The following is a 27608-nucleotide window of genomic DNA, read 5'->3' as shown; positions in this document are numbered from 1 at the left end:
TGCAAAAATGCATTTCCAAGTCCACCATTGCTTTTCTCAGTGTATTTGTGTTCTGAGTCAAAACGTTAATTGACACTGGACATTTATATGCGTTCAGCTTGACAAATCCTGAACTTCTCCTTTTAAATTGTCTTGATTGGCTCCTGTAGCACAATCAGTAACTTAATACTGCGAGTGTACTGGAGGTTGTGCCTCATTGCACTGAAATGCCTCATGTTGGCAGGGCTTTCTATTTGCCTGGTTTGCACAATGTTCCTGTGTGTTTTTTTTGTAGAATACTGTTAATTTGTACTCAGAATAATCAAACCATAGATCTTGATCTGTTATTCAGCTGTGTTAATTTACATGTTTTCATGACAATAAATTGTTCAATCAACAAACAAACTTTAAAATAAAATTTCATATCCAAACTTAAAACAGCTTCTTCACCTGTCACCCTCTTTGCTTGAACAGTAGCTTGAGTCAACAGTCGACTTGATTTACTAAATTGAATCAAAGTTCTTGGCAGGTCTATTTATTTTTTCACTTTTTCTTGGCAGCCAGCAGGTTTGGAGCAGACACTTTAACTTTTCCTGGCATATTTCTGGACAGATCAGTATCCTGCAACACAAAATGTCATGCCAACAAAAACTTAATTTAGGTCTGCAATTAAAGATTAATGATGAAATACAGCATCCAAGAGCTTACTTAAGTTTTTTTGTTAAATATAGGCACAGAAAAATGATTATGAAACAGAAAAAGAAGGATGAGGTCATTTTAGGCAAATCATAACAGTCGAGACTCATGAAAAAGAAACCGGGTGGCAATTTTCCTTTTATGATACTCTTGTGCTTAATTTGTCAGTAATGTAATTAAAATGGGATTACGCTCATTACCTTGACGCTGCGTAACAGGTCTTTTTCTCTGGTTGAGGCCTCTTTAGCTTTCATAAAACTGAGAACTGCAGTACGTGCAGCTGTAAAGAATCAAAACAAATATTACAGTGAATTCAACATGTCACTGAAATGATTGTAACACAGATGAATCATTTACTGCAACGGATTACAGTTCTTACCTTTTCCTTTCTTCTGAGAACCTGGTGTCAGTTTGACTTTGTGTCTGTGTGAACAAATGCTCATTAGCCTGTGCAATTAACCATACTTTTACACGTCGACGTTAATGTAAGTTGCACATACTTGTAGTTGGTAAGAGCAGTGTATGGAGCGCAGACTGGCACAGCAAACAACAGCACATCTTCAGGATGAGGCTGGCCTGTCAGAGAGGTGAGCAGATTTTCTGCCTCCTAAGACAAAACAATATTACCCAAGTTGCATAAATAGAGCAGTAACCTTACTAATAGGTTAAAACCAATAATTGGAATAATTTTTAACAATTCTTAAAGAGTGAAAATCTTGATTTATTCACAGGAAAATGTTAAAGGGCAACTTCACCAATTTTCAACTTGCTTTCTAAGGCTTTCGGGTGTAAATTTACATTAATGTTTTTAAACTTCCCTATATTAAAATATTTCTCTGCTTCTAGCAGAAAAACTCCTTCAGATGACCCACAGAGGTTTTTCATTATTAGGAGTTCAGATGATGTCATCTGGGGGAGCTCTGGAGAAGCAGGTTGACCATGATTACAAACTTCATAGTTTAAACAACAAGATAACGTGATGTCATCTGGAGGTGTTTGTCAGCTAGAATTAGAGAGATTATGATATAGGGGTGTCTATGGGAATTATATGGCATTTATGTCCTTTTATTCCCTAAACTAGAACCAAAAGAAGCGGGTGCGAAATCAGTGAAGGCGTCCTTTCACATGAACAATCCGAACCTACCTCTGCTCCAGGGTTGTCCTGGTCCACATCATCTTCCTGAAAAATAAGCTCAAATTCAAACTCAACTGAAGTGCATGTATTCAGCAAAAGCTTATTGTAATCTACACTTATAATTCACATGCAAATTATACATTAGTCTATGTATGCACATTTTCCACGGTGTGAAAAATTGTTTATATAAAAATACAAATATTTTTTATACACTGAAAATGGGTTTTAAAATAATCTTTGCACATCATTCTAACATCACCAGCCAAAAAACAAAATACATTTTACATAGTTGTTTATCCTCTACCTTGTCCTCCTGTTCAGCAGGACCTCCCTCTTCCTCATCCTCCCTTACTGCAGTCTGCTGTGGTTTCCTTGCAGGTTTCTGAGGTTGATTTTGGGGGGTTGGTTTTCTGACGGGTTCATCTTTACCCTTTCCCTTCTTTCCTTTCTTCCCTTTATCCTTCTCCTCCTTAGTGGTACCAGCTGACTAAGGGAGAAAAGCAGTTATGATGGTATATGTTGTGGTGGCATTTAGGACTGAATTTACTCAAACCGCGACAACACTAAACGTGGTAAATTACATCATGGCATAGTCGCTGTTTTATTCAGCCTCACCCCAAGCAGCTGCATCATGAGCTCCCTGTCCTCTTCGTCCTGGTCTTTGTACTTCTCCTTTATCTTCTTCAGTTTGTTCTGTCGTGACAACAGGATGAAAAAGGTGCAAGAAGGAAGATTTATCAACTGCACAATGTGCAACTCAATGCTGTTGTGAATAATCTACTTGGCCCTCACCACAACATGGAACAATATTAAGTTAAATCCTGAAAGTCCTCTCTAACCTTTTGCCCTCTCTTCAGTGGTGGCTGGGATGGGCCTCCTCCGCTTTTAGACCCCTGGTCGACTGCGAATCCACCAGGTGAAACCTCGGTCTTCTCCTCAGTGTCACAATCCTCCTGTTTCTGCTTCTTCTTCTTCTCTTCTCTAGTGAGAAAAACACCAGAGCATTAAATAAATAACTGGAAATGCTTCTTTGCTTTTGGGGGCAGTCAGTGCATTTGTCACCGCTTTATAAAAACGTGTTCATCTTTATCTATGAAGTTGATAAAAAATTTTAGCCCATTTTTTTTGCTTATAACCGGCAGCTTAGCGGGGTGGTAGAAGAGATGCTAAACAGAAGGGAATGTGGTTTTCACCCATGGCTAAAGAACTGGTAGGGTAGAGTTACATTTATTCTGACTAGGAAATACATATTTTTTTTGTCTTCAAACTTTAGGTACTTTAACCCTAAATGTAAATTCAGCCAAAGCACATTCAATCATTTCAATTCATTTTAAAAGTTTCCAAGCAATATTTTCGCAACACAAAGATAATTTATGACTTTTCTTTTTATACAGAATTCTCCATATTTGTTGCATTTTTACAGTTTTCCCAGGAAAAATCATGCTCACCACCAGCGTGTTGCAGTTATTTTTGCTCCTGTCACTCACCTCCTCTGCTTGGCGGTCATATGTTTCTTCCCCTGCGAGTCGACATCAGCCTGAAGAAAAAGTAATGCAGTATATGAAGCATTGTACAACTTTAAGAAAGACCAAAAATGTACATCGTGAAAGATGGTTAACAATTCACCTGAGGGGTTGTTTCCTTTTTGAAGCCAGGGTTCTGACTATTCCTACAAATGAGCACACATAGATGTGTGTTATGTACAATGAGAACGTATTTTAATCATATAAATGTTTCATTGTGCTATCATTACCTGTTGAGCTGCAAATGCGTGAGGGAGACAGTCGTATCGGGAAAGCTAAATTCCTCATTCTTCACCTCCGTTTCCTTCTCGCCATCGTCCCCTCCCTCAACCTCCATGTTCTGCTCTGACAGCATCTCGTCTGCTGCAGGCTCCTCAGGGACAGCGTCCAGTTCTCCACTCACACCATCACTCCCCTCAACTTTGTTTTCCTTTTTTATCTTTTCTTTCTCTCCATTTCCCTGTGCTCCCTCCTCATCCTGATCTTCATTACTGCTGTCCTCACCTGCAAAGGCAACAGTGGGCATCAGATACAACAATTAATTATAGTAATTAAATAAGTAGCTCAGCCAATTTTAAAAGGTGTCCTCCTACCCATCAGCTCTTCTCCCTCCTCTAGCAGCTCAGCGGTTCGGGATGTGACCTCGTCCATGTCTTCCTCCACTGTCTTAACTTTTCGCTCACCTTTGTGCCGAAACAGACTCTGATCATCTACCTGCATGAAAGGCAAGCATGCAACTTTACTTGGAAAGTTTATGGAATTTGGGGTGTAAACATGTTCCAGGTATTTTTTTAATATGCCTAAATGTGAGAAAATTTGTCAAAATGCCTTTACAGCTCATTTGATTTACCTTAAAGAGGAATCCAAAGCCCATAATCAAGTAAGAAGGTGGTAGAAAATTTTTCTTTCCTGGAGAGAAATGTTAAAACAGTGAAGCCTAACATCATCATATCTGTTCTCAGTTGCTTTTCTCATAGTATTTTCTTTGCTGGCACCTAATGAAACTTGTACAGGGTTTAAATTCTGGTATTTAATACCTCTTATCATGAAGCTTCCAGTGGTCAGGTATTCACCAGTGGGAGCTGTCTTAGACACCTAAATATAAATAATATAACATTAATAATTCCAGGTTTTCTCAATATTAAAAAGATCAACATTTAATTCTCTTCCTACTCATTCCTTTTTTTCCTCACCATGTTTTTACTTGTGTTTAAAATATCTTGATTTTCGGCTACTGGTAGTTTTGTCAAATTACAGTGGGTGGTGTGTGCGAAATGAATTGGAACAGAAATAATTATAAAAAAAAAAAAAAAAAAAAAATCAGGGAAGAGTTAATTTAGTAGGCCAATATTTATGATTCACCTGATGATGATGGACCCACCAAGCGCTAGTGACAATCTTGGCATCCCAAGCAGCACTGTAGCACACAGACATAGTGCCAGCCTCTGTCAGAGTACGAGGAGGGATGGGATCACCTGGAATGAGGATGTGGTGTAGAGCAGAAAAACAAAGAATAACATTAAATCTCATCATAAACTGAACATTCACTGGCAGAAAGAATGAAAGACAAAGTTGTACCCGAGGGGTTTTTGATGACACAACTAGTTGCTCCATGAAGGTCAGCGTGAACATAGATATCACCTGCCAAAGTAAAAAGGTGCACTTGGTGAGACATTTATTTACATTACAAAATGAGTTTGTGTAATTCTTTCAATTACCAGCGCGGAGGTAGCGTTTGACAATGATCTCGTTCTGCTGCTGGTCCCTTCCTGCAATGACGAGATAATTCTCTGAGCTGATGAACCACAGGAACTTTTCAAACCTGTCAAAGGGGGAAGAAAAGTGGTGCCCTGCTCATCAGTTACATTTAAAACCGACTGAATCTGAACAGTCAGGATTTGTGCATCCAACATGATAAAGTCAGTCTTACCAGTAGACTTTCCTAGCCTTCTGAATAGTGATCACTGTCTGAACTTCCTTTAGAGTTTGCTGTGTTTTTTTCTCTGCAGATTTCATGGCCTTGAATGATGCAAAATTAGAAGAACGATTAACTGCTCATCCTGAATCAAAATATAAAATATAAGTATAAACTGCTTTCTCACTTTATCTGCTGCTTCCATGGTTTTCTGTTCCTTCTTTTCAGCACTGCGTTTGCAGTCATAGTACCTGAACAAAAGCATAATGGAAAGGATGGATCAACTGTAAAAGCAACACCTATGCTTCTGACCACATAACATATGATTGTGTGTCTAAAGACGTACATGTAAACCTACTTTTTGGCATTGGCATAAGCTGACAGGCCAAGATCCACATCCACTAACATGGGCTTGTTTCTTTGAGGCATCTTGTTCTGTCCTTTGTTTTTGTTTTTCTTCCCCTTCTCCTGAGGAACAGTATTTTTCTCTTCTTCTTCCTGGTCGTCCTCAGAAATATATGGATTCCTAGTGGAAAAGGCAAACACATGTACAAGGCAGTGGGAAAAAGAGTGAAAAGTATTACAACAATCATCACAATTGGTGATGGTCTCACTTTAAAAGCATAGTGATGTGGTTGGTCTGTAGTTTCAGCTCCTTTATGGCACAAGCCACAGGGTCTCCAGCAGCCTGTGCTTCCTTGACTATAGTGCCAATCTCAGTCCAGTCCACCTGATTTGCCAATGCACTCCGCACCACCTGCAGCGCCCTCTCCACTATACGCAAGTTCATCTCTACCAATTCACCTTTTATTCGGTCCACCTCCTGCAACACATTGGATGGACTTGATTACATATGTGTTATTCACACCTAACATTAGGTGACCTGTGTAAGCAAAAAAAAAAAATTCTGCTTCACAAATACAGATACAGACAAACCTAAATGTTTCTAACCTGTGTTTGGTGCAGGGCCTCCAGCCTCTGCTTATGGTCATTCTTAACATTTTCTAACTTCTTCAGAGCCTGTTTCTCCTGCTGCAAGGCCTTCATGTCAATTTTCTGACTCTCCATCTTGGAAAAAAACTCATCCACTGCCTGAGTGAGAGCATCACATGTTACAACATTCTCAAAAAAAGTGAGTTTACACTGTAACAGAGAAAGCATCATTATGAGTTAGTGAGAGTTAAAATATAAAATAAAATATGATTACCTTGTCAAAAGTGTCAAACTCCAAATAGGGGCATTTTACATGTTGGGCAAATAGAAATGGATGGAATTCATCATATCTATAAGTACAAATCATGATCATACATTAAATTAAACAAATAAGCAGATAGAATTGTGTATATCATCTATGTAATAATAAACTGTACATTAAATCAAACAGGACATACGTGAGCAGTTCTTCGCTAGGTTTGCCAGGAGTTAAGCTTGGCTTCTTCTCACTCTTCTGGATGATATAACCCTTGAAAAAAAAAAAACAAACAAACCAAAATTTGTGAATGTCAAAAATTAATAACATCTCATCTTGCATCTCAAAGTACTGCCCCTTAAATACACATCTCTTACTTTGCCACGGAAATTCTCAGTTTTTTCCATGTACGTTTCTGCAATCTGTAGGGCTTCCAGGATTTTAGGTGAAACTAAAAAAAAAAAGAAAAAAAGACAGATCAAATGCTGTGAGTGCATCAGATTTAATAAATGACAACATTGCAGCCACCATCTAACAAGATCTAAAGCCTTCACGTTCACTACAGTTGCTCTACTTCACCTTGGGTTGCATCATCTTGGCTGTTAACTTTGACAGAGCTCGGCAATCCTGCTTCTATTAAACTGTGTTCTATCAGAGTGGCTCCATAGGCTGAAGAGGTGTTTGGAAAGCACATAAAACACTGTTTAGTTTGGAAAGGATTTTTAAAAGAATGAAATTGCGAAAGGTATATAATAACTACAAATATAATTCAGGTTAGCAATTAAAAAATGGTTGCCTAGCTACTTACGAAGGTAAGGGTTTAGGACCCGTTTCACTTGCTCTCCATTCTGCGCTTTGCTGAGAATTTCAACGAGTCTACATAAAAAAGTAACAACAAGACAATACGTTTACACTGGTATATAATGATGTATACTATTTTGACTATGATGAATAATACACAAACAACTAGCACATGTAGGGATGTAGTTACCGCTCTAAACTCATGAGAGGTTCAGCGGGTCGTGCGCTCTCTACAGGGTACCGCTCTCTCACAGCAATCTTAACATCTTCTGCCTCTGCTGTACGAAAACGCAGAAGATTCAGGATGGTATATTCATGGTCTGTGAGAATTACGTTACCCTGAAAATTGATACAGACAGATTTCATATAGTCACATATATGTTTAAAAAAAAAAGCTATTGAATTTAAACATGTGTCAGGGTCAAATTCTAACCCTGTCATATAGTTCAACAATCAAGTGGTAGGCAGCCTCATCGGAACCAAACTGGAAGTCGACAATCCTGTCAATCCCAAGCTGTTTGACCTGGGTCAGTCTCCGTGTCTTTAGGTGTTTTCGACACTATTTAGAAAAAATAAATAATTTTACATGCAACTTCTTCAAAAATAATCCAGATGTAAGCAAAGATTAATCTGCAGTGAGCGTTATGATTAAAAAGATGGAATATCACAATAACTGCAGCACTCCAAAAAAGCCTAGAATGTCAGCGAGACATTCATTGGCAAAGTTTGTCGCTCTTCCTCTCACTATTAACAAAACATCAAGATGATGTTCTTACTTTCATTGCAAAGCCAGAAGGCATAATGTTCTTGGGCCATTCGAAGTCTGTGGAGTGAATACGGGTCCCAGACTCAATCAGGAGAACAGCTTTGCTGTCAGGCCTAAGGCGACAATATAGGTATGTTTAGGTACTCAATTTCTGTACTTGAGTACAACTTTAAGGTACTTTGCTTGAGGACTTCCACCACATTCAATTTCATAGATCTACCTGATTACAGTGGACATTTGTTTGACAGGTATAGTCACTAGTTCTTATAAGGACTTAATTTTAACGCTGGCAGAAACAACTCCTCTGCATTACTGAATACTTTTAAAACGTAGATGCATTTTGTTTTTAACATATCCTAAATTACAATTACTTTTTCTTACAATACAGAGTTCCCCTTTGTGGTACATCTACATCATGTACTTCATTATACCCTTGCTTCATGCCCGTTAATTATCAATTAGAGTAAAACTTTTGGGGGACTCGTCTTACTTTTGTAGCCGGATGAGATAGGTCTTATTGTCGATATCATACACGTTGTTTACTCTCATGCCAATGTAGCTGTGAAAAAAAGGAGGCAAAATAAATGAAACGGTTAACATGTGTAAAAATATTCACAAAAAACGATCGTTAGCACAACCAGAGGTGGCTAAGGTGGACTAGCAACGCGGATGAACGTGGCGTTAACTACAAACATCACCTACTTGGCATTGATCTCGGCAATAACTGCCCTGATATCCACAGTGGTAAATCTGCTTTTCATGGTGACTTAAAAGCTGGATACAATTAGAAAAAGAATAGTAAATGAATGCAAACATTGACTTTTCTAGTTCAAACTCAGCTACGAAATAAGCAGTGTAAAAGCAAGCATGCGCATATGACAAGTTCTTTTACGGAAGCCGACGCGGAACAAAAAGGGCAGGTCCACGCCTATTACAATCCTGGCTGCGAGTGAATAGAATCCATAGGATGTGTATGGGATGTGCTGGTGACTGGGAACGTTGTGCTATGACAGGAATGCAGGGCACCACCAGCTGTGCTCTTGCAGGGAATGTTTTTTTTAGACATTTTTAAGCTCATGATAGACTATTTAGCAGTTAATGTGCACTAATGATGCACTACTCAAACTGGCTTATTGGCGTAAAAAACAGGGCAAGCCTTCGCAATGCGTGCAAAACACCACCCAGCACCGACTGGAACAACAGGGGAAATGTTGTGGAAATGCAGAACAACAGTCCGCAGGCAAACGAAAAGACATCAGTGCTGACGGTCACCACCCACCTCTGGAGGGAAGGTAGGTACAGAGAGGAAACACGGTTCGAGCAAGCAGATCGAAAAAAAACCGGGCCTAAGGCGAATAATTCTGATTGGTGGATTTTTTTTCATACATGGGAAGGCTTAGTTTGCAGCGTTGTTGCTTTTGACAGCGAATGCGTCCGGTTTCGTGGCCAGCTGGTGTCAGACATTGAGCTGGAGTTTCCAATATCCTCCTCGGGTCAGGGTGGAGGGCGAAGGCGTGCTCCGTTACCAAGGCGACGGTCAGCTAACAGGGCTGGCTAGCGGGGCTAAGCTAGCTAGCGCGCGTAAGACGAGTTTTTTGTCCCTTTGGCTCAGTGACCCGTCAAAAGATTAGGTTTTTCGAAACTTAACATTGGAATGTTTTGTCCAGATGTTATATATAATCGACTTACATGTGGCGGCTAAGACACGACTGAGGAACGCACTGTAAGTGCGTTAACGGGTGGACAGTATGATGACAGGTATGACAGGTGCTGGGGTTCTTTCCAAAGATTTCGCTATATTGTCAGGCTGCTTTAAGAAATTAACTGAACGCGTGCGTGATTTCGAGCGTAATATTCTTTATGGTTATGTCTAATTCGGCGTCGTTTCGTCTCTATGCCATAGTTTTAACCAGTTTAGCACAGAAAACGGTCACATTGGGAATAAAAAAAAGTGGTACCCCAACTCATCTCGTCTTTAGTTGACTGACACAATGCACGTGAAGTGTGTCCGTCTCACAATAATAGAGGAAGACTACGGTGTATGTCAACCAAGTCCATACTTACAGGGACAGATCGAGAACTTTAATTTTATTGGGCTGGTCAGACAAAGGCTTAACATAGGGAGGCACATTTAAATGATTTAAAAGTTTTTACACTTAAAGTTAAAAATGCTTTCATATCATAAGTGTTCAGTGTAAACAATGACAAATGTGCAACTTATTCATTTAATGTATTATAGTATGATTAACTCAAAATAGTCATAAACAAACAATAGTGGGGGGGGGGGGGGGGGGGGGTAAAGACCCATACTACCTTAGGGCCTGTAACTGCTAAAAAAATCTAATGTCAAAACTATTTTTCATTTAAAATAATCATGATTTACTAAAGCAGCAGATTTGGTCAGTACTCCGTGTGCTGAAAGTCCTACAGCAATCAGATTTTCTGGCGCTGCCCCTGAATTTTATTCTAATGTCTGTCCAGTCTTAAAGGAAAAACCCACCTTAAAACAAACCTTATTCTGCATTTTCACTGATTTTGGCCACTTGAGCCAGTAAAAACCCAGATAGCTGCCTCCCTAAACTGGACATAAAGATTGTAATAGAATACTGAACTTTAACAGTTACTCAAGATTTTCCCTACTTTATTAATTCCAGAAAGAACATTTCTTTGCCTTGTTACAGCTGTTCATTGCACAAAGCCAGAGACAGAAAGAGTGGGACCATCCCCTAAAACAAGTAGTCAGTTGATACTGAACAATCCAAAGAGGACTGATGAGCATTAGTGGATCAGTCGGTTGACAGAAAAACAATTGCAATTAAATACAATTGATATTTAATAGTAATTTAATTTAACTATATAAATGTATTGATGCAAAATATTCTCTGTAATCAGTCTTTGTGTTTGTTGTAAATTATTCTGCAGGTTACAAAGTAATCAAGAAAATCGGGGAGGGCACATTTTCGGAGGTGGTCAAAACTCAGAGCCTCAAAGATGGAAAGTTCTATGCATGTAAAACCATGAAGCAGACAATAAACAGGTATGTGGTAAGCAGCACTGTGTTGTCCTGTGCAAAACTCTGTGGTGCAGTTTTCTTATATACGATTGTCTATGAACCCTTGAAACCTGAGTCAGCAGATTGACAACCTTTCTCCTTTTTCGGTGTCATCGTATTTTGCCTTTTACCTTCGACCTAGTGATGAGTTAACGATAATTGTCAGTGCATCATTGCACGTGTTGCTAACATTGACAGTGTGCATAACATATGTAGCATGTTGTTTGGTGGATGAAATTTTAAGGGGAAGCTCATAACTAACCCTGTAAAATTAAATCTGCAAAATGTTATCTGTTTTTGTTGTCAAGTATGGAGCAGGCCAACAACCTGCGGGAAGTCCAGGCTATGAAGAGACTAAGCCCACATGCAAATATTATCCAGCTGCATGAATTGATTTTGTGAGTACTGGAGCTATTATAAAGGTTATTGTAGTGCTTCAGGCTAGTTTCATGTGCCCCACCTGTTTAAACTAATTTATTGTTTCAGTGACAAAGAAACTGGAACAGTGTCCTTGATTTGTGAGCTGATGGAAATGAACATCTATGAGTTCATACAAGGCAAGTATGAAAAACATTCGGGTCCTCATAAGGCCGAAAAGGTAGATGAAATCCTACTCCAGAGCTCGGGGTCATTTATGAGCTGATGTGTGTTCTTCATTCATTGCAGGAAGACAAACCCCACTGCCAGAATACACAGTAAAACATTACTTGTACCAGCTTTGCAAGTCACTTGAACATATGCACAGGTAGTTAGGAAAATACAATAATACAATAAAACCTACAATACAATAAAATTTAACACAACCTTTCCCTCTTGTCGAATTATTACAGCTGTGGGATCTTTCATCGAGATGTTAAGCCAGAAAACATTCTTATAAAAGTAAGTTTCATCAGGCCTTTCACAGAAAGACTAGTAGTCTTATTGATTCATACACAGTTTTTTCAAAATATTTTGTACAACTTGCAGCAAAACATTTTGAAACTTGGAGACTTCGGCTCATGTCGTAGCGTGTACTCCAAGCCTCCCCACACGGAGTACATATCTACACGCTGGTACAGAGCCCCAGAGTGTCTCCTCACTGATGGGTATTACAGCTTAAAGATGGACATCTGGAGCGCTGGTTGTGTCTTCTTTGAGATCATGAGGTACCTGTTTAGGAGAAAGGAACATTTCATCTGTAATACTTACAGTAAATAAGACAACAGTTTACTTAGTGTGAGGTAGGACTGTGAATGCATTTTACAAATGTACCGTATGTTTCCCAGTTTTTGTTTTGTGTAATTTGATTAATAGTTTTGCTATATGTTTTATATGTTATATTTACCTGTGTGTTCCAGCTTAAATCCTCTCTTTCCTGGAACCAACGAGTTGGACCAGGTTGCCAAGATCCACGATGTGTTGGGGACACCAGATAGGAGTGTCCTTCAAAAGTTCAAGCAGTAGGTTTCCCCTCAAATACAGTGTGTTGTTTGGAGAGTTTGTCCCTTTGTTATAAAAGCACATAAAATGTGAATTTCAAATTGTGTCTGGCAGGTCTAGAGCAATGCATTTCAACTTTCCCCCAAAGAAAGGCTTCGGTATCTCGCGGTTAATCCCCAACTGCCCGGCCCCGGCTCTGTCGCTGCTCTATCAGATGCTTGCCTATGACCCAGATGAGCGTATCACTGCAGAAACAGCCCTGCGACACACATACTTCAGGGAAATCAGGTTAAATTCTTAAATATATTGGTGCATAAGAAACAGGACCGTTTTACAACAGTTAATTGAAAGCTGACTGAAACTTTCTGAGTTTTTTTCAAGACAAACTTGGGATGCATTTCAACGTAATCATGATTTGCTATGATTTGCTAAAGAAATATGGTTTCTTCTTGATTATCTCCTTCCAGGCTTGCAGAGAAGAAAGCAGACACTCTTCACAGAGTTCCTGGTACAATGGATGGAGTAGGGAGTAGTGAGACACACAGCTCCTTAGAGCACATCTGGCGCCCCACCAAACTTGGCAAACAGCTGAGAGGAAGGCATACAAGACAAACACCTTTAATGAGTGTAAGGTTATAATCTACCAGCCCAATATAGCCAAAATGCAGTAAAATCTAAACAAAATGTTCAAAGCCCAAAGTCATAATTATGTAATTTACGTAATTCTCCCTCCTCAGCACAACCTGAAGCATGTAGCAGAACCCGTTCTCAGGAGGAACGTTCCTCAATGTCCTACAGAGCTGCCCAAGCTCAATATGGTTGTGCCAGGACCTCAGTACTCCTTCCCAGTCTCCACTGTGCCTGCATTCATGGTTACTCACCGAAGCACACTGCCAGCAATCATGTCAAAAAAGTGCCAGTCACGGTTGGCAAAGGTAAACACAAAAGTGCTACACTTTATAGACATCAGGATTTTCACATTTGAGTCATTAAGCCTCCTGGGATTTACCAAGGACACTGTGGATATTAAGTAAATCGTTTTAAATAGAAGACAACCCACTGATGTGTTAACAAAACAAAAAAATTAATATAGACAAACAAGTGCCTTGGTAGTGCTTTGATTTGGCATTGATGCTGCATTTCCTCTCTCCACAGCCTCGGGATGAGCCACATGGCACAGCTTTCAAGACCTACTACATGCCACCTCTGGATAGGAAACATGGAGGCTACTGAGAACCAACACACTCAAATATCCCTGTGAAAACAGGATCAACCTGAACTGAGAACAGTTTAAAGGACAATGTTTGGACAGGCCTGATGTTGAAATTTGTAATGGAACACAAAGATGCTTAAGAAAAAAGTAATGAAGACCGCAAAACCTGTCATCTAATCAGTTGTAACTGCTGTAACACACTGTTTAACCCTCACTGTAACGATGAAATTCATTGTGATCCCAACACAATGTAATCTGTCATATTATGTTGGATTGAGTGTGTAGTTTAGTTATCTCAGTTTTACTTGACCTAGTCAGGTATTACATGTTTACAACTGTTTAGATAATAATCTGAGCCTAATACAATACACCAGTGAAGCAATAAGATATTTGTCAAGTAAACAACTGTTAACCATAGTGAATTAATGGTGCATTGTTTTCTATGGAACATGACCAGCTTCCTGGAAAATAATGTGGTGCTTTTAAGAAGCAGTCATGCCACTTGAGACTGATCAGGTTGTATTATTTTACAACTTTGAATCACATGTAATAAAAGAAGCCATTGACACAGATCAACAGAAAAACATACATACATACATATTTATCCCCCTTTACTAGGATGCCACCTAAAATGTCAACAGCATTTTTACTTGTTTAAATATGTCTGGAACTCCAAGTAAGGTAAATGGCTAGTTTTTAATCCTGGTAAAAACTAAAATGATCAACAAATGTTCAATAAGGATATTAAAAGCCAACATCCAGGGAAAGTGTACAATAACATTTTCCATGCAATGAAATAAAAGCAAATTACAGGGAATTTGTTATAGAAAGCCTGAGCCAGTCTCCAGGGTAACCGCAACCACAGAGAAGATTTGAATGTCAACGAATACAGAGCTCCAAATGTAAAGTAGAAACTACACTTAAGTATGTTCATGTTTTTGAGGAGCCAACACATTATCCATATCTCAATGCATTTGATATTGGCTGCACGATAGTTTTTATGAAGTCAGATACAAGCAAAGCTGAAAATCTTCAACTACTATACAAAGTGGGTTTAATTAATCACCTGTGATTCAAAGTTGTGAAGCCATAAAACATGGAAAAAGTCCAAGGGCAGGGTTAAATGTGTTTTTAGGGCACTGTTAGTGATTCTCTCCTTCCAAAAACTGTGAAATGAGTTCCATGGGACAAACTTACTTTGGGTTTTAAAGGTCTTCCTGTACAAATGCAAACAAACAAAAACAAAAAAACTCACATTTAGTGCTTCACAATTATTTTAGCCAGTAAACTGACATTGGATAAATAATTTAAAGCCAGATTTTGTGACCAATTATAAACTAAAACAACCATATGTGAACAACTGTTTTTATACAGTCAGAGATGTGAAGATTGCAGATTAAGCCTTTAAAGATTTATGCTTGCTAATAAATGTTAATGTAGCTTAGCAAGTACCTGTCATATCCCCTAACCTAAGGCAGCGTGGCTTAAAAAAAGGGTCATTTCATTTAGAGCTGTGAGCTCATAATGGACTGTGTCCCAGTCCACTTCTTATTGCATTATTGTGATTCATAATAAGAGTAAAAAAAGTCACTGTATTATATGTATGATCTCATTAACCTGCATTACAAAAACTTTGATTGCTTTCATAATGTCTGCTCTAACTCCTAAAAATGTTAAGAACCTATGAGAATCATGTTTTTTTTTTTTTATATGAAAAATGGGAAGTTATTCAAAGTTTATTTGCGTCACCAAATTTCTTCCCATTTTAGGAGGTCACTAAACACTTCATGGTATTTGACCAAAGCACAAAAATAAATGTGTCATCAACATCAAATATAAATATCAAGTTAACTGAACTGGTAAATGAAGTTGATCCGAAGAACAAATGAAGAATATAAATAACTATTTCCTTCTCAGTGTTTTGTGAATGAGACAAATGTCAACTACATGTATAGAGCAGTAAAAGCAATGATTAAGAATTAAGTATTGTTAAAAAATATTGAAATGATTTAATTATTTATTCACATGAAAATGTTAACGGGAGACTTCACCAGTATTCAACTTGCTTTCTATGGCTTTAGTTTAGCGTGTATGAATTAATGCTTTAATACTTCCCTATATTAAAATATTTCTGATTCTAGCTTTAAAAACTCCTTCAGATGACATCACCCGGAGGAGTTTTTCATCATTGTCCTCTAAGGGAACTCCAGAAAAGCAGGTTAACCATGAGTACAAACACACAGCGTGAGCAACAAGATAACATAATCTGAACTGAAGGTCCCTCCAAGTGATGTCATCTGGAGGCATTTTCCAGCTAGAAGTAGAGAGATAATTTATTAGAGATAATTGTCAGGGAACTTTAATGGCATCATTTACATGTACTACTCAACTAGAACCAAAAGAAGTTTAATATCATTGAAGGCATCCTTTGTACGCCTTCCTGAACTTCACAGATTCCCATACTAAACAGAGCCCTTCATGCAGCTACAGCTCTTTTGTTGTAAGCAATTTTCAAACCAAGAGGAAGTAGAGTACACATGGTTGAAGAAAAAAAAAAGAACAATAAACAGTGTATTCAAGATTATTTTAATATTATTAATATGTATACTTTAGGCTTTAGAAATATAACTATCAATGACAAAACTTCCACTGGAGTAATGGTAGTTTGCTTAGGCCCCATCAAATCAGTTAATTACAATATACACATTATGATACAGAGCAGATTTGAATCTGAAATAATATTAAAATAAATGCTCAATAGATAAAGGTTTTAATAGTTTTTATCATTTTCTTCACCTACTGTATTAGCCATCTGTGAGTTCTGAGCACACCCAAAAAAGTAAAGCCATTTTCTTCTAATAAACTAATTTAAGTGCAAACAATTATTTTTGTTTAAAAAGACTATGATTGCAGAATCCAGCTTTATAGATTCAGATTTTAAGACTGAGGATGTTAAAGCCGAGTGCAACAAGGCAGTCCTCAACCCTCTTTTTTTGTTCCATTATAGTTATAAAAACAAACAAAATAACTAAGAAAATCAGTGCAAAGTCATTGATGGGGAGATTCTACTAAAAAAAAAAAAAAAAAAAAGTGAGTGAATGCGGATTTCCAGATGCTCACACATTTGGTCATGAAAGGATAGTTGATCCAAAATCCATGCTTTAGTGAAAAACCCTGAGCTGCCACAGGGCTGCACAAGGTTTAAACGAAAATGGTGGGTATGCACATATTATGAAAGTTAAATTAACTATCCTCTTAATCTCAAACCACAATTATCTGGTTTGCATCTAACAAAGTCAAACTTTAACACAGTCTGATGAGAACTGACATTAAAGGATAAAAAAAAAAAAAAAAAAAAAATCTAAAATACATTAAAACTTCAGAAAACATTAGCGCAATAGTCCACAACTGCACCACACCTTTTCTTTCTTGATCCCTCCTCTAGGTCAAGTGAGTGAGAAACAAAAACAACACAAAAGCCGTTAACAAAATGAGGAGGGGGGCACGGGTAGAAAAGAAAAGGAAAACTTGCAATGCTTGCAGGGTGAAGAGCAGCATCAGACTCTGGGTTGCAGGGTTCTTTAGCAGCAGAAATATTGTGGCTATACTACTGTTCCACTGGGAGAGCTGGCTTGGTTTTGGGATGACAATAAACCCTGAAAAAAGGAAAACAGGGAGATTTGCATTGGGAAAGTTCACATTATAGCAAAAAATAAATAAAATTAAAAGCACCAAATAGCTCTTTAAAAATCAGCCTCTGGGCTGGTGTTTTAATATCCCAGTCTTCTGCAGCTATATAAAAAGGGCCATGTAGAGCAGTCGCAGTGGATGCTGAGCGAGTGTATATTTGAGGGGTTTACTTGATCAAGGTACTTGACCAACACTGACCTATTGATCTAGAACTTTTCTGAATTCCTGATGTGGTTTTATGGGCATTGTGTTGTGTTGGTTTCATGATTTTAAAATGTCAAGAGGACTCTTTAAATACAAATTGTCATTGAACCAGAACATTTAGTGGTTAATTCATGCATCAGACATGATCCATTATTAAATCTGGGATTTTTGCACTTAATCACCTTGTTGGAGAACAGCATGTTAACAACATGTACTGAAACATTGAACGACTGGACATGTGCATTCAAAAGTGTAGAGAAGGTCATATTAAGTTCACCTGTAAAGGTTATAGTGCATTTTAGGTGCATTCCGAAATTTAACCGAAAAGTCATTTATCCCTAAAGTTTTGCGAGTAGTGTATGTGTTACGTTTCTTGTCATGTGCACATCAACAATATGGTAATGTATTCTCAGATTTAGATTCCGATTATTCAGAAACATTTGCTGTTTCAAGGGCATTTCTGCCTCAAAACCCTGTTAATGTCTGACTCTGGTTAAAAGAAACAGTCTCACTCAATGGACTAGCCTTCATTCTGCCTGTTATGTTTGACGAGCAAACCATTATGGTTTCAGGAAAATCTCTCAAAACACAGAAAAAAAGGGAAGTATAAAAATGCGTAAACATATTTGTTTTAAGCACATGACAGACTACAGAGATATTTGGGGCAAATACAAAGCCATTTGCATAAAAGCTGAAATGTTAAACTGTATGCAGATGATTTATTGGCTATGCTGCTATATATTGTGGGGTGATAATGATGAACCAATGAACATACTTCATATGGAACCTTCCTCTTTTTTTAGAATCTTGACTACCCAGAATATTTTTTTACGGCGTTTGTTAAATCTAAAACTTTTCACTGTTAAGCAGATGTTCATTAAACAAACTCTGACACATTACTTGCCTGTCTGTAAAAAATTATAAACAGCCTATAAAAGCTAAAGATCATTTCAAATGTCCACAGTTTATTTTATGCTTCCAGAATACGTGTTGATTTTTAGTTACAGCCTGCAGCTGATTTTAAAACAGCTAAATAAACAATGTTATTACTTCGAATTGCCCCACATTGCCTACATTAAAAAGAACTTACCACTTTGCCTGGCCTTGCCCATGTGCAAATAAATCCCTCCTGACAAGCAGTCACTAAACAGTCCTCTAAAAATATGAGTACAGTCAGTCTCTCGTGTGCTATCTTTTTACAGATGAGGGGCTCCAAGAGGGGCACATCCTCCATGCGTGGGCACAGCACAGTGCCCAGTGTCTTTGCAGGGTCCGTTTTGGTTTTGGTCAACAAGTTGAGCTTGTCGCTGCTCTTACTGCTGATGTGACCCATGCTGTGGTTGCGTTTGTGGTCCTTCTCGTGGTGTCGATCTTTGCGATCATGGAGTGACAGCGTCGCAAACTTACTCACACCTGTAGCTATAGCACTATCCATAATACCAGTGCCAATTCCACCACCACTGCCAGCCTTGTTGGTGTTGTTTGCCGTTGTTGTGGTGCTGGTTGAATGGGGTAGGCTGTTGGAGCGTGGTAATGTAGAAGAGAGGGAGTTAATGCCAGGAGTATTGGCACCGCTGTTGTTTCCATTAGCAGTGTTACTAGAGGTGTTAGTGATTATTGTAGCACCCGCAGGGGGGCTAGTAGCATTCATCACGTTAGTATGCGTCCGTGTCCGTGAAAGCGGAAGATGGGGGAAAAGGATGTCCTCAGTGAGGTCCCACAGGCACAGCTGAGTGTCCTGGCCGACTGAGCCAAACCGGTATGTCACACTAACAGGCCGGCTGTCTGTGGAGTTGCGCTTCGAGAGTCGAGACTGCGTGCTGTTGGCCCGGTCTCGTCCAAAGTGGATCATCTGATCCTGGAAGTCCTCATCACTGCCGCTGAACTCCACTGGGTCACTCTCCTCCACGCTGGTAGTGTAATGGTCAAATGCCACCACACTCACCCACGATTTGTGCCCATGACCACGTGCAATAACTCTGCAGTCCAAGAATGACCACACAGTCACTAGATCGTCCTCTCCACCTGCAACTATGTACTTTCCATCAGGGCTCCAGCACACACACAACAAGCCACCAAAGTAACTCTTCATAGTGCCATGCAGCTCAACAGCGTCAAAGTTGAACACCCGCAGGAACCCGTCTTGGCTCACACAGGCTAGGAACTTCCCATCAGGTGAGAAAGAAAACTCATTCAAAGCCCCCTCACCCACTGTCCATTTAAGGAGAGGGTTCCGCGTGGATTTACTCTTACAAGTGTGTACAGAGTAGTTCTCTCCCTGTTTCAGCAGCTGGTAGTGTGGTGCAGTTGTGCCACAAGTATGCTCCACGTTGTACAGGTACATATTCCCACTGGCATGAGACACAAGAAACAGGCTCTCAGAGCCTGGCACCCATTTCACACATGTTACTCTGGACTTGTCTATTAGTCTCTATCAGGACAGAAAGATGGTTGATTTTTGAGAGGCAGACAGGGGAGGAAAATAGGGAAGAAAAACAATAGTTCAGTTTCATCAAGAAATTATTATAGGCCGCTACATTATCTTGTATGGATCTATATGAATCTTAGGTCATTAAGTGATTTTCAGGATTGCTGGTAGAATATGCATTAGCAGAAGTAAATGTGTATACGGGACTGGATGAGATAATAATAATAATAATAATACAATACAATACAATAATCCATCTGTTGAACATTTTAATCTGAAAATTTACTACTTTACTTTGCCCTCTATGGATCAGCACCTGGTACTTGAAGGAAACCCTACACATAACTCTCACTAATGTTCCCCGTTTTTAAGAGACCTACCTCCTCATTGAAAAGTTTGCTTGTCTCCTTCTTGATGGGGTCAATAAGCTGTACCTGTCCTGCCGAGAAACCCACCAGTAAGGAAACACTCTCCGCTGTAGCTGTGAGGTGGTTGAAATCATGGCAGGTGGGCTGCGTTCCCTTGTAGATACGCTTGTCTATGGGCTTGCTGAGGTCAGCAGCCTGAAGAGAGAAAGCATGACAGCACGTGAAGTAAGTGCAATAACCTTTAGATGTATAAAATTCATTTTTGAATTGGTATTAAAACTGTCAGTAAAAAACCACTGGAGTTAAATGTGCAGTTATACTGATCTTTCCAGTATTTTCTGTAATATTAAGTTTGTAGATGTTAGCCTTTCTGATGTGCTGTAATTCAAACAGTACTTTATGCTATGAGCAAGACACCCTGGCACATACTGTAGATAACCAGTATAACAACTGTTCCATTTGTTAATGATCTACAGTTTACACTTGTAGTAGAATGGAAAATTCTGAGAGTTTAAGATGATGACTCGGTGGTTCGTTCACTACTGCTAGATGTGAAATTCAGTGTCTTTCCTCAGAAAGACAAAATGTGTTAAAAGTGTTAAAAAGATGTTAGGAAGAGTTTAAAGAGGTTAATTCCACTGAAAAACACAGTTATATCCAATAATTGTATGCATTCATAATTAATGTTACCACCAAAATGGTACATATAGAGAAAGAAAGAAATTATGTTAATGCTCATTCAGGATATAAACAGTAATACAGGTGGTCTCTCAGGGTGCAATACATAATCACAGTCGAACTGTTTTGGCTTCAAAACTGTAGACATTTATCTGCTCCGGCAAAACTTTACAAGGAAAAAAAACTAGCACCATTTTAGCTGCATCACAGAAACAAGACAAATAATACCACATTCTATCTTGACAATTCTTGTGTTATGTTAGTGAACCACACAGCCTCAACCTCTATTATGTGACCAATTTGCCCAAAACCATAATACCTTGAAGTTTCACTGTTTCTCTATATCCTTTTTGACTTTTCTACAACAAACTTTCTGCAGTCTCTCTAATGTCTGGTATTTCAGCATTTAGCCAGTTCACTGCACTTTTAAATTAGAAATAAAACATACACCATGAATCTTTGTGTACGATTTGTTAAAAAGCTACAACACAGTTTTATCGGTCAGCCAAATCCTAGCAGTTAAATGAAACCACGCCATTAGGGGCAAAATATATACATGACTGCTTTATACATTTCTAAAATGTTGATGCAATCGTGCTACTTCTGATGACTCCAAAAATACTCTAAGCTTGATACTGTGAAAACCACAGTTAAGCTCACTTGGTTCTCCAGCTTCTGTTTAACTAGAAAATCATCACGTGTCAAGACCCACAAGCACAATAATTTACCTAACGAATTATTCTTACTTCTTTGAAAGATTTACAGTGAATGCTAAAATATACTTCACTAACGTGTATACTCTGTAAACAAAAAAAATTAACGAAACTAGGGGGCATCGTTAATATCAAAATTATATTAGCATTTACCTACAAGATGAGCTATCAGCTGTTTGAGCTGTTTGTCCAGGCACATGCCCAAGATAAGGGCCATTTTATTAAAGGGGGACGGCAGCAGTTAGCTTGCTGGCCAGAAACTACTGTTCACACAATGAATCGGCATCATTGCCATTTCTCCACATCTGTCAGTCAAAGGGCGTCGACAGGTGTTTATGGGCGGAAACGTGAAACTGCCACTGTCATCACGAACTAGAACCGTTATTGCAGCAATCCCGACAGCACAGATCAAGTTAAAAACTCACCTCTACCCCAATGACTGCATTGTAAGCCCACGAATCTAAGCAATCGGTAAAACTAAAACAGAGTAAGCCACTGTGGATGGAATTTTTGCCCCTGGCGTCAAACTGGCTGCTGGGTCGCTAACGTTAGCAAGTGGCGTTAGCTAACTAGCCAGTAGGCTAGCGTTCATCATAGCTTCAAGCTAACTAGCTGTCAGAGAGACAAGCACCTGTCAGAGTTAGTGAAAACAGACAACACAAGACTGAAGCAAGAGTTCGATCAGCGTTGGTGTATTTTAACATGCGCCATCGCGGATTCCCGCTGAAATTAGCCGCGTTAGTACGCTACCTTTCTAACGCCTTTGTAAATGTAGAAGTAGAGCTCACGGCCCACATTGAAACAGATCCTGTCGCCGTTGCCCGACTGGTCGTTGACGTTCACGAAGGAGACCTTGACGGGGTTGGAGCCCTGCGAGTTGAAAGGGACCCTGTTAGGACGACTGTATTCGGAGTGAGTGAGGAGTTTGTAGACGCCTTCCCGAGTGGTGAACTGAGTTTTAATTTCGTTCATCTCCTTCCCTCCTCCCTCCGCCGCCATCTTTGAAATTAACATTCATCCCTTTCCCCCAGGCCGGATCTTACGCACGGATGGGGAGCGGGCCCTGGAGCGGGCACGCCGACTCTTCCGTTCCCCCCAACGGTTAACCGGGGAACTGCTGATGGACATAGTACGACAAGAGATAAATTAGCGAAAGTTTATGTTACGTTTTTAGTTTTAACCACATTTAACTACTTGGGATGCAAAACAGTGCAACACAACTAGGCTATTGCGCTTTCTTCTTAATTAAATGCATTTGAGATTGTTCACACTGTTTAAAATACGATTTTTTTCTTTATCAGCATCCCAGCTGAACTGATACTCAATGATCCTCTTCTACTTTTGTACTTTGACGGTACTATTCCAACTTGAGTTAAGTTGAAGTAGTTGCAAACGTGTGCGTTTCACTCACTCATTCAGAGCTTTCTCTACTTCAATAGGGGTTTAAAACAAAGTAGCAGCGAATACAGACTTTTATTAAAACGACATTTTGCGGACAAAAAGTGTTTTATTTTGAAAGAAGAAACACACCGGACGTGTTATTTTGTGAGAAACTTGAAATGAGTAACTTCAGTGCAGTTTGTCACGCTTAGACAACAACCACCTGAGGCCACTCGTGGGTGCATCAGATATAAGGCACCTGGTGCAGTTTTCTGTTGATTAATCTATTCTATTTATTTTCCACATCACACTGTCACTAATTCAGTCTTTTACTTTATCGGGGTACACTAACAAATACAAGCGCCAAATGTCATGGCAGGTAGGAGAAGACAAAACTCACTTCCAGGTAGGAATACGTTTTTTGTTTGTTTGTTTGTTTGTTTTTTTAATTTTGCTGGTGTGAAATCAATGCAAGATTGTAATTTATTTTCTTGGACATGATAAGCTACTCTTGCATTTCTGTCGCAATTCACATCGGTGAAAAGCGGCCAGCATGTGCACGGCTTGCCGGGGTGTTACAAATGAACTACTGACTGCGTTAACTGATGACCGTCTTCCAAAATGTTCAATGGTTGTTCGAAGTTACAACAGGTATTGAGAGTAGCTGGGTGATAGGCATATCTAGTATGTGGTTATAAATTATTATTATTTTTGTGTGTCTCTTTTTTTTTTCTTTTCTTTTTTTTTTTTTTTTAGATCAAAGTAAGAGACGTGTGTCCAGCAACATGGATCATCTTGCTTTCAAATACATGGTGCGATTAGTTTGCCACATTTAAACACCACATTGAAAGTGATGTGGTCATTCAGTTTGACATTTTCATATCATTATCATTTAGCTTTGTTCTTCTGGCTTTGAGATCGAAATTGTCTGTGTTTTCTGTCAGGAGATGTGTAAAGTGGAGTCCAGCACTGACTCAGACTCAGAAATCAGCCCAAGATGGTCAGACACCAGCACCATGGTATTGCTTGTGTTCTTAATGTGAATACTGCAAACAAAATGGCATAATAAGAACAACTGATTTAAATGTTTTAAAGAGACTAAGCAAGATCCCGAACTTATGAGGAAGTTTTTTTTTTTTTGCACACTTGCACATCTTTCTACATAACACATTTCTCTTTTGTAGTTTTAGGAATATCACGTAGTTTTAAGTTTAAAAAAGAATCGCTCTTGTCACAAAAAAGTGATGTTGAACCCTTTTATTGAGCAGGGTTGTGTGAGCAGTGCACCGGAGAGTGGGACATTTCGTCGGACACTGCCATTGAAGGCAGCAGCAAGGCATGGTTGTTGTTCTTTGGTAATCCTCCTTATTTCACTGATTAGACTTTTTCTACCACAAAAGCATCATGTTATATTATGTGTTTATGAATCAATGTGCCTGTACTGATTATCATTGTAGTTTCTGGACCCGTATGATGGGAGCTCTGAGGATTCTGATGAGTCAAATATCGATGATGGCGTCTCCCGACGAACAAAGCAGCAGGGAAAAGGAGGAGGAGGATGTCGGTTCTCTGGATGCAGCAGGAGATTTATGCTTCTCCACCCTGCTTCTGTTGCTCTCAGAGAAGTGATGAAAACTGGAATGAGAGATCCTGTAATAGATCAGCAACAGCTTTTAGATGTCCAGACGAAATGTGGGGCTGGCCCTGAGGTGTGGGTCTGTGAGCTTGACACTTTGCCTTCCAACAGTGACAAAGATGCTTGTATAGAACTTCCAGTAGACGCAGTAACTGATTCAACAATGCACACCCAGACCATGGAAACTGATTTGTGGCTTGATGATTCAGGTTTGCAGGCTACAATATCCTCCACACCTCAAACATCTAGACCTCTTACCCCAGCAGGAGAGAGCTCATCCCAAATGCCCCATAGCTCTTCTGAGAGAGCTGCCAGCCCATGTAACCTCCGATCAATTTACAAGAGAAAGCTGGGTCTCCCTGGAGCAGAAGTGTTGGAGCTTGGGCAAAGAAAGAGGCAGTGTGTTGTCGACATGGAGGACAAATGAGGCAGTGTCCTAACCATGTTAGAGCCACCTGACTGTGGACTGACAGACTGAAGTACCACAAACGTCAAACAATTTGTACGATTTACGGAGGAATGCAATGTTGTAAATAGTTACTTTGCAGTATACTTTGTTACCTCATTTTTGGATATGTTGGTGAAGAGACATTATGACCTATTTTTCTACTTTTGGTCATTTTGAACGTCTCATAGGTGCAAAATTATGCTGAGTACATTGGCTGCCTCTTTGTGAATAGTTACGATTTTTTGTTTTTGTTTGTTTGTTTTAGGAACTCCCATAATAAGCTGTGTCCAGGATTAAACTTAAGAACAGCCTGTTCACTGTCAGTGAAAACAATTGTGCATTTCTTCACAGGCCAATAAAAGACAAACTACAATTGCCTAGCTTTTTTTGATTCATAAGCAAGAACCAAAACCTCTACATGTTTTTATTAGTTTTTTTATTTTATTTTATTTTTTACTTTATGTATTCAAGATAGTTTTACATAGAGACGGCTTTTATTTTGCAGGAACGTGATCTCAAAACATTCTTCATGTTCATTTACTTTATCACAATTGTTTCCTTCCAACCTTGTGTCAGTAATACACTGCCACTAAAAGGTTTCAATAATCACTAGTCATGTGAAAAAGATGTTCAGAGAAGGTTTATGTCTGTGTCCATGTGAATTTTGCTCATAGGTATTTTGCATATGTGCTTCCTTGTCAAAAGGTTGGGAAAGGACCTGGAATCTGATTTATGAAACAACCTTTATCTCTATTCATAAAGAATTGTATTGTGGATGGTCTGTGTTTTATTCACAGCACACCTACACTCCTCAAAATTCCTGTTTGTGTGACGTCATGTATATTCTTCATCGTACAGCACCTTAGTGCGGGAAATCCGGACTGGATTATTTGTATTTTTTTTCACTGACTATGATATTGCTCGTGTCTCTAATAATTTGTTGATCTGAGACAAAGATAATCTTTGCATTGCTACATTCTTTATTTTCATCATGTAGCACCAAATGAGGAGTACTCTCAATGGAATGAAGACTCCAGTACAGCACTCAAAATTAAAGATCTGCCATTGGGCTGCATGGTACTAAATGTCACTATGTATACCCTGCCTCTAATTGTCTAATAGGATGGACCCATTTTGTCTCTGGTGTTATAGCTGCATGTGAAAAATGTTTCATCACATTTAGTGGCCCTCATGACATCAGAATTATACGGGAAAGTTGTAAAATGTCTGTCTATGCTTTTATTGTCTATGCCAGGGAATGTGCAGCCCAACCCAGGCCCAGTCATCACTGCTGGATAGAACACCCCAGCTGGCTTTAAAGAAAGAGCTGGCCTTGGTTTTATTCGCTTGAATATACGCAGTCGTGTTTCTAAAATTGATTTGTTGCATATCTGGGCATGTTTTACAGAGTAAGATGTTATTGTTTTATCTGAAAGTCAAAGTAGATCAGTGTTGACAAGGATATTACTATAAACTGCTATATTTTTAAAGCTGACCGCCCCAAAAGGGGTGGGGGTGTAGCAATTTAGATCAAAAATAACTTAAGTAAATGTGCCCTTTTCTAAATCAGTGACTAAGCCATTTGGGTTTTAAGACCTTAACCTTGAGGTTTCAAATTCCCTTACTTTAACTGTTGTTGGTATTTGTAGGTCACCATCCACAGATAGTGGTGCTCTTCCTGCTGTACTATCAGTTGTGATTTTCAAAGAATGTATTGTCTTTGGCAATTTAAACTGGAATTGGCTACAACCAGTTTCTGAAGATATTAGAGCTCACTGTAACGTAAACTGTAACTTAAGTAATCCTCAGTTATTTACAAATGACAGTGACCACTGCCTGGTATTTATTTAATAAGGCTTTTTACAGTTTGATTAATAAGCACACCCCATATATGAAATCTAGATTTAAAGGTTGAAATAATGCTTGGTTTCAGCCAAAGCTGATTATTACCCTTCTCAAACCTCAAACCAGCAATCAAAGTTCTGCAATATTATAAAATCATTATCAGAAAATAAATGTTTCCTCTGTGTATTCAGACAAACTCACATATAAAGTGAAAATGCTAAACTGTTTTAATGAACATTTTATAGCTTCTGTATTTTTTTTTTTTTATTTAAATCTTTTAACATTACATCTCCCTCTGCAGCTGAATGTGGGTCAAGATCATTTAGGATAATCCTGTAGTTTTATTCAATGGCTGTAGATGTTTTACATGACCTACCATTTTAGGGTTTCATGATCTAAATTAAAAACACACAGAGTACATAGACTCAACATTGCATGTTGAGGAGTCAAGCTTTTTAAGCCTCAACTCTTAATTCAAATATCAAACAATGCCTTTCATTTTTAGCACCTCCACTCATGCGCTGTTGCAT

General features: G+C 38.9%; 4 protein-coding genes across 7 annotated transcripts; 2 read left to right on the top strand and 2 right to left on the bottom strand.

Moving 5' to 3' along the window:
• Window positions 1–319: 319 nt before the first annotated feature.
• LOC137101768 (ribosome quality control complex subunit NEMF-like) lies at window positions 320–8890 on the bottom strand. 2 transcript variants are annotated; one of them, XM_067480571.1, is made up of 32 exons: window positions 8707–8890; window positions 8495–8563; window positions 8015–8117; window positions 7672–7797; window positions 7429–7577; window positions 7246–7313; window positions 7017–7106; window positions 6815–6888; window positions 6640–6710; window positions 6456–6531; window positions 6200–6340; window positions 5863–6071; window positions 5607–5774; window positions 5436–5499; window positions 5264–5352; window positions 5052–5155; window positions 4912–4974; window positions 4696–4808; window positions 4371–4428; window positions 4184–4242; window positions 3927–4047; window positions 3564–3837; window positions 3437–3479; window positions 3298–3347; window positions 2650–2791; window positions 2426–2503; window positions 2115–2297; window positions 1820–1855; window positions 1176–1282; window positions 1055–1098; window positions 876–955; window positions 320–600 (listed from the first exon to the last, which is right to left on the bottom strand). In XM_067480571.1, the coding sequence occupies exons 1-32, from the start codon at window positions 8763–8765 to the stop codon at window positions 523–525; spliced, it is 3189 nt and encodes a 1062-aa protein (XP_067336672.1). In that variant the 5' UTR covers window positions 8766–8890; the 3' UTR covers window positions 320–522. The 2 variants fall into 2 exon arrangements, 1 of the variants encoding a protein (XP_067336672.1); XR_010911106.1 differs by lacking the exons at window positions 320–600; window positions 876–955; window positions 1055–1098 and having other exon boundaries at window positions 1180–1282; window positions 2115–2293.
• An 81-nt stretch (window positions 8891–8971) lies between these two features.
• On the top strand, window positions 8972–16165 carry LOC137101771 (MAPK/MAK/MRK overlapping kinase-like). Of its 2 annotated transcripts, none has more exons than XM_067480579.1 (12): window positions 8972–9296; window positions 10927–11041; window positions 11365–11454; window positions 11543–11613; window positions 11723–11801; window positions 11887–11935; window positions 12023–12201; window positions 12394–12495; window positions 12590–12763; window positions 12943–13102; window positions 13213–13410; window positions 13631–16165. In XM_067480579.1, exons 1-12 carry the CDS (start codon window positions 9113–9115, stop codon window positions 13706–13708), a joined length of 1479 nt encoding a protein of 492 aa, XP_067336680.1. In that variant the 5' UTR covers window positions 8972–9112; the 3' UTR covers window positions 13709–16165. The 2 variants fall into 2 exon arrangements, with proteins under 2 accessions (XP_067336680.1, XP_067336681.1); XM_067480580.1 differs by lacking the exon at window positions 8972–9296 and adding an exon at window positions 9355–9762.
• A 93-nt stretch (window positions 16166–16258) lies between these two features.
• On the bottom strand, window positions 16259–22875 carry wdr20a (WD repeat domain 20a). Of its 2 annotated transcripts, none has more exons than XM_067480577.1 (4): window positions 22565–22875; window positions 20391–20573; window positions 18673–20013; window positions 16259–17344 (listed from the first exon to the last, which is right to left on the bottom strand). In XM_067480577.1, the coding sequence occupies exons 1-4, from the start codon at window positions 22781–22783 to the stop codon at window positions 17291–17293; spliced, it is 1797 nt and encodes a 598-aa protein (XP_067336678.1). In that variant the 5' UTR covers window positions 22784–22875; the 3' UTR covers window positions 16259–17290. The 2 variants fall into 2 exon arrangements, with proteins under 2 accessions (XP_067336678.1, XP_067336677.1); XM_067480576.1 differs by having other exon boundaries at window positions 22520–22869.
• Window positions 22807–27246, top strand: LOC137101774 (uncharacterized). The gene is made up of 4 exons (XM_067480586.1): window positions 22807–23961; window positions 24094–24168; window positions 24418–24504; window positions 24607–27246. Exons 1-4 carry the CDS (start codon window positions 23935–23937, stop codon window positions 25210–25212), a joined length of 795 nt encoding a protein of 264 aa, XP_067336687.1. The 5' UTR covers window positions 22807–23934; the 3' UTR covers window positions 25213–27246.
• Window positions 27247–27608: the final 362 nt, after the last annotated feature.

This window comes from Channa argus, chromosome 16 (genome assembly GCF_033026475.1).
Source record: "Channa argus isolate prfri chromosome 16, Channa argus male v1.0, whole genome shotgun sequence".
Classification (NCBI taxonomy): Eukaryota; Metazoa; Chordata; class Actinopteri; order Anabantiformes; family Channidae; genus Channa; species Channa argus.
The sequence above is the reverse complement of the archived record's forward strand: the minus strand, read 5'-3'. Positions and strand labels throughout refer to the sequence as shown.

What these genes read in the sequence shown, in the direction of transcription:
- LOC137101768 (XM_067480571.1), bottom strand. Translation starts at nt 8,765, where the DNA reads ATGAAAAGCAGATTTACCACTGTGGATATCAGGGCAGTTATTGCCGAG. An exon ending in CTTCTGGCTTTGCAATGAAA is followed by an intron (nt 7,798 to 8,014) that starts GTAAGAACATCA and finishes TTTTCTAAATAG; the next exon opens with TGTCGAAAACACCTAAAGAC. An exon ending in AGGCCCTGCACCAAACACAG is followed by an intron (nt 6,072 to 6,199) that starts GTTAGAAACATT and finishes AATGTGTTGCAG; the next exon opens with GAGGTGGACCGAATAAAAGG.
- LOC137101771 (XM_067480579.1), top strand. Translation starts at nt 9,113, where the DNA reads ATGATGCACTACTCAAACTGGCTTATTGGCGTAAAAAACAGGGCAAGC. An exon ending in CAGCTGCATGAATTGATTTT is followed by an intron (nt 11,455 to 11,542) that starts GTGAGTACTGGA and finishes TTATTGTTTCAG; the next exon opens with TGACAAAGAAACTGGAACAG. An exon ending in GTCTTCTTTGAGATCATGAG is followed by an intron (nt 12,202 to 12,393) that starts GTACCTGTTTAG and finishes TGTGTGTTCCAG; the next exon opens with CTTAAATCCTCTCTTTCCTG.
- wdr20a (XM_067480576.1), bottom strand. Translation starts at nt 22,783, where the DNA reads ATGTTAATTTCAAAGATGGCGGCGGAGGGAGGAGGGAAGGAGATGAAC. An exon ending in TTTACAAAGGCGTTAGAAAG is followed by an intron (nt 20,574 to 22,519) that starts GTAGCGTACTAA and finishes TTCTCTCTTCAG; the next exon opens with GCTGCTGACCTCAGCAAGCC. An exon ending in GGGCAAGGCCAGGCAAAGTG is followed by an intron (nt 17,345 to 18,672) that starts GTAAGTTCTTTT and finishes TCCTTTTTTCAG; the next exon opens with GGTTTATTGTCATCCCAAAA.
- LOC137101774 (XM_067480586.1), top strand. Translation starts at nt 23,935, where the DNA reads ATGGATCATCTTGCTTTCAAATACATG. An exon ending in ATCTTGCTTTCAAATACATG is followed by an intron (nt 23,962 to 24,093) that starts GTGCGATTAGTT and finishes GTTTTCTGTCAG; the next exon opens with GAGATGTGTAAAGTGGAGTC. An exon ending in GGCATGGTTGTTGTTCTTTG is followed by an intron (nt 24,505 to 24,606) that starts GTAATCCTCCTT and finishes TTATCATTGTAG; the next exon opens with TTTCTGGACCCGTATGATGG.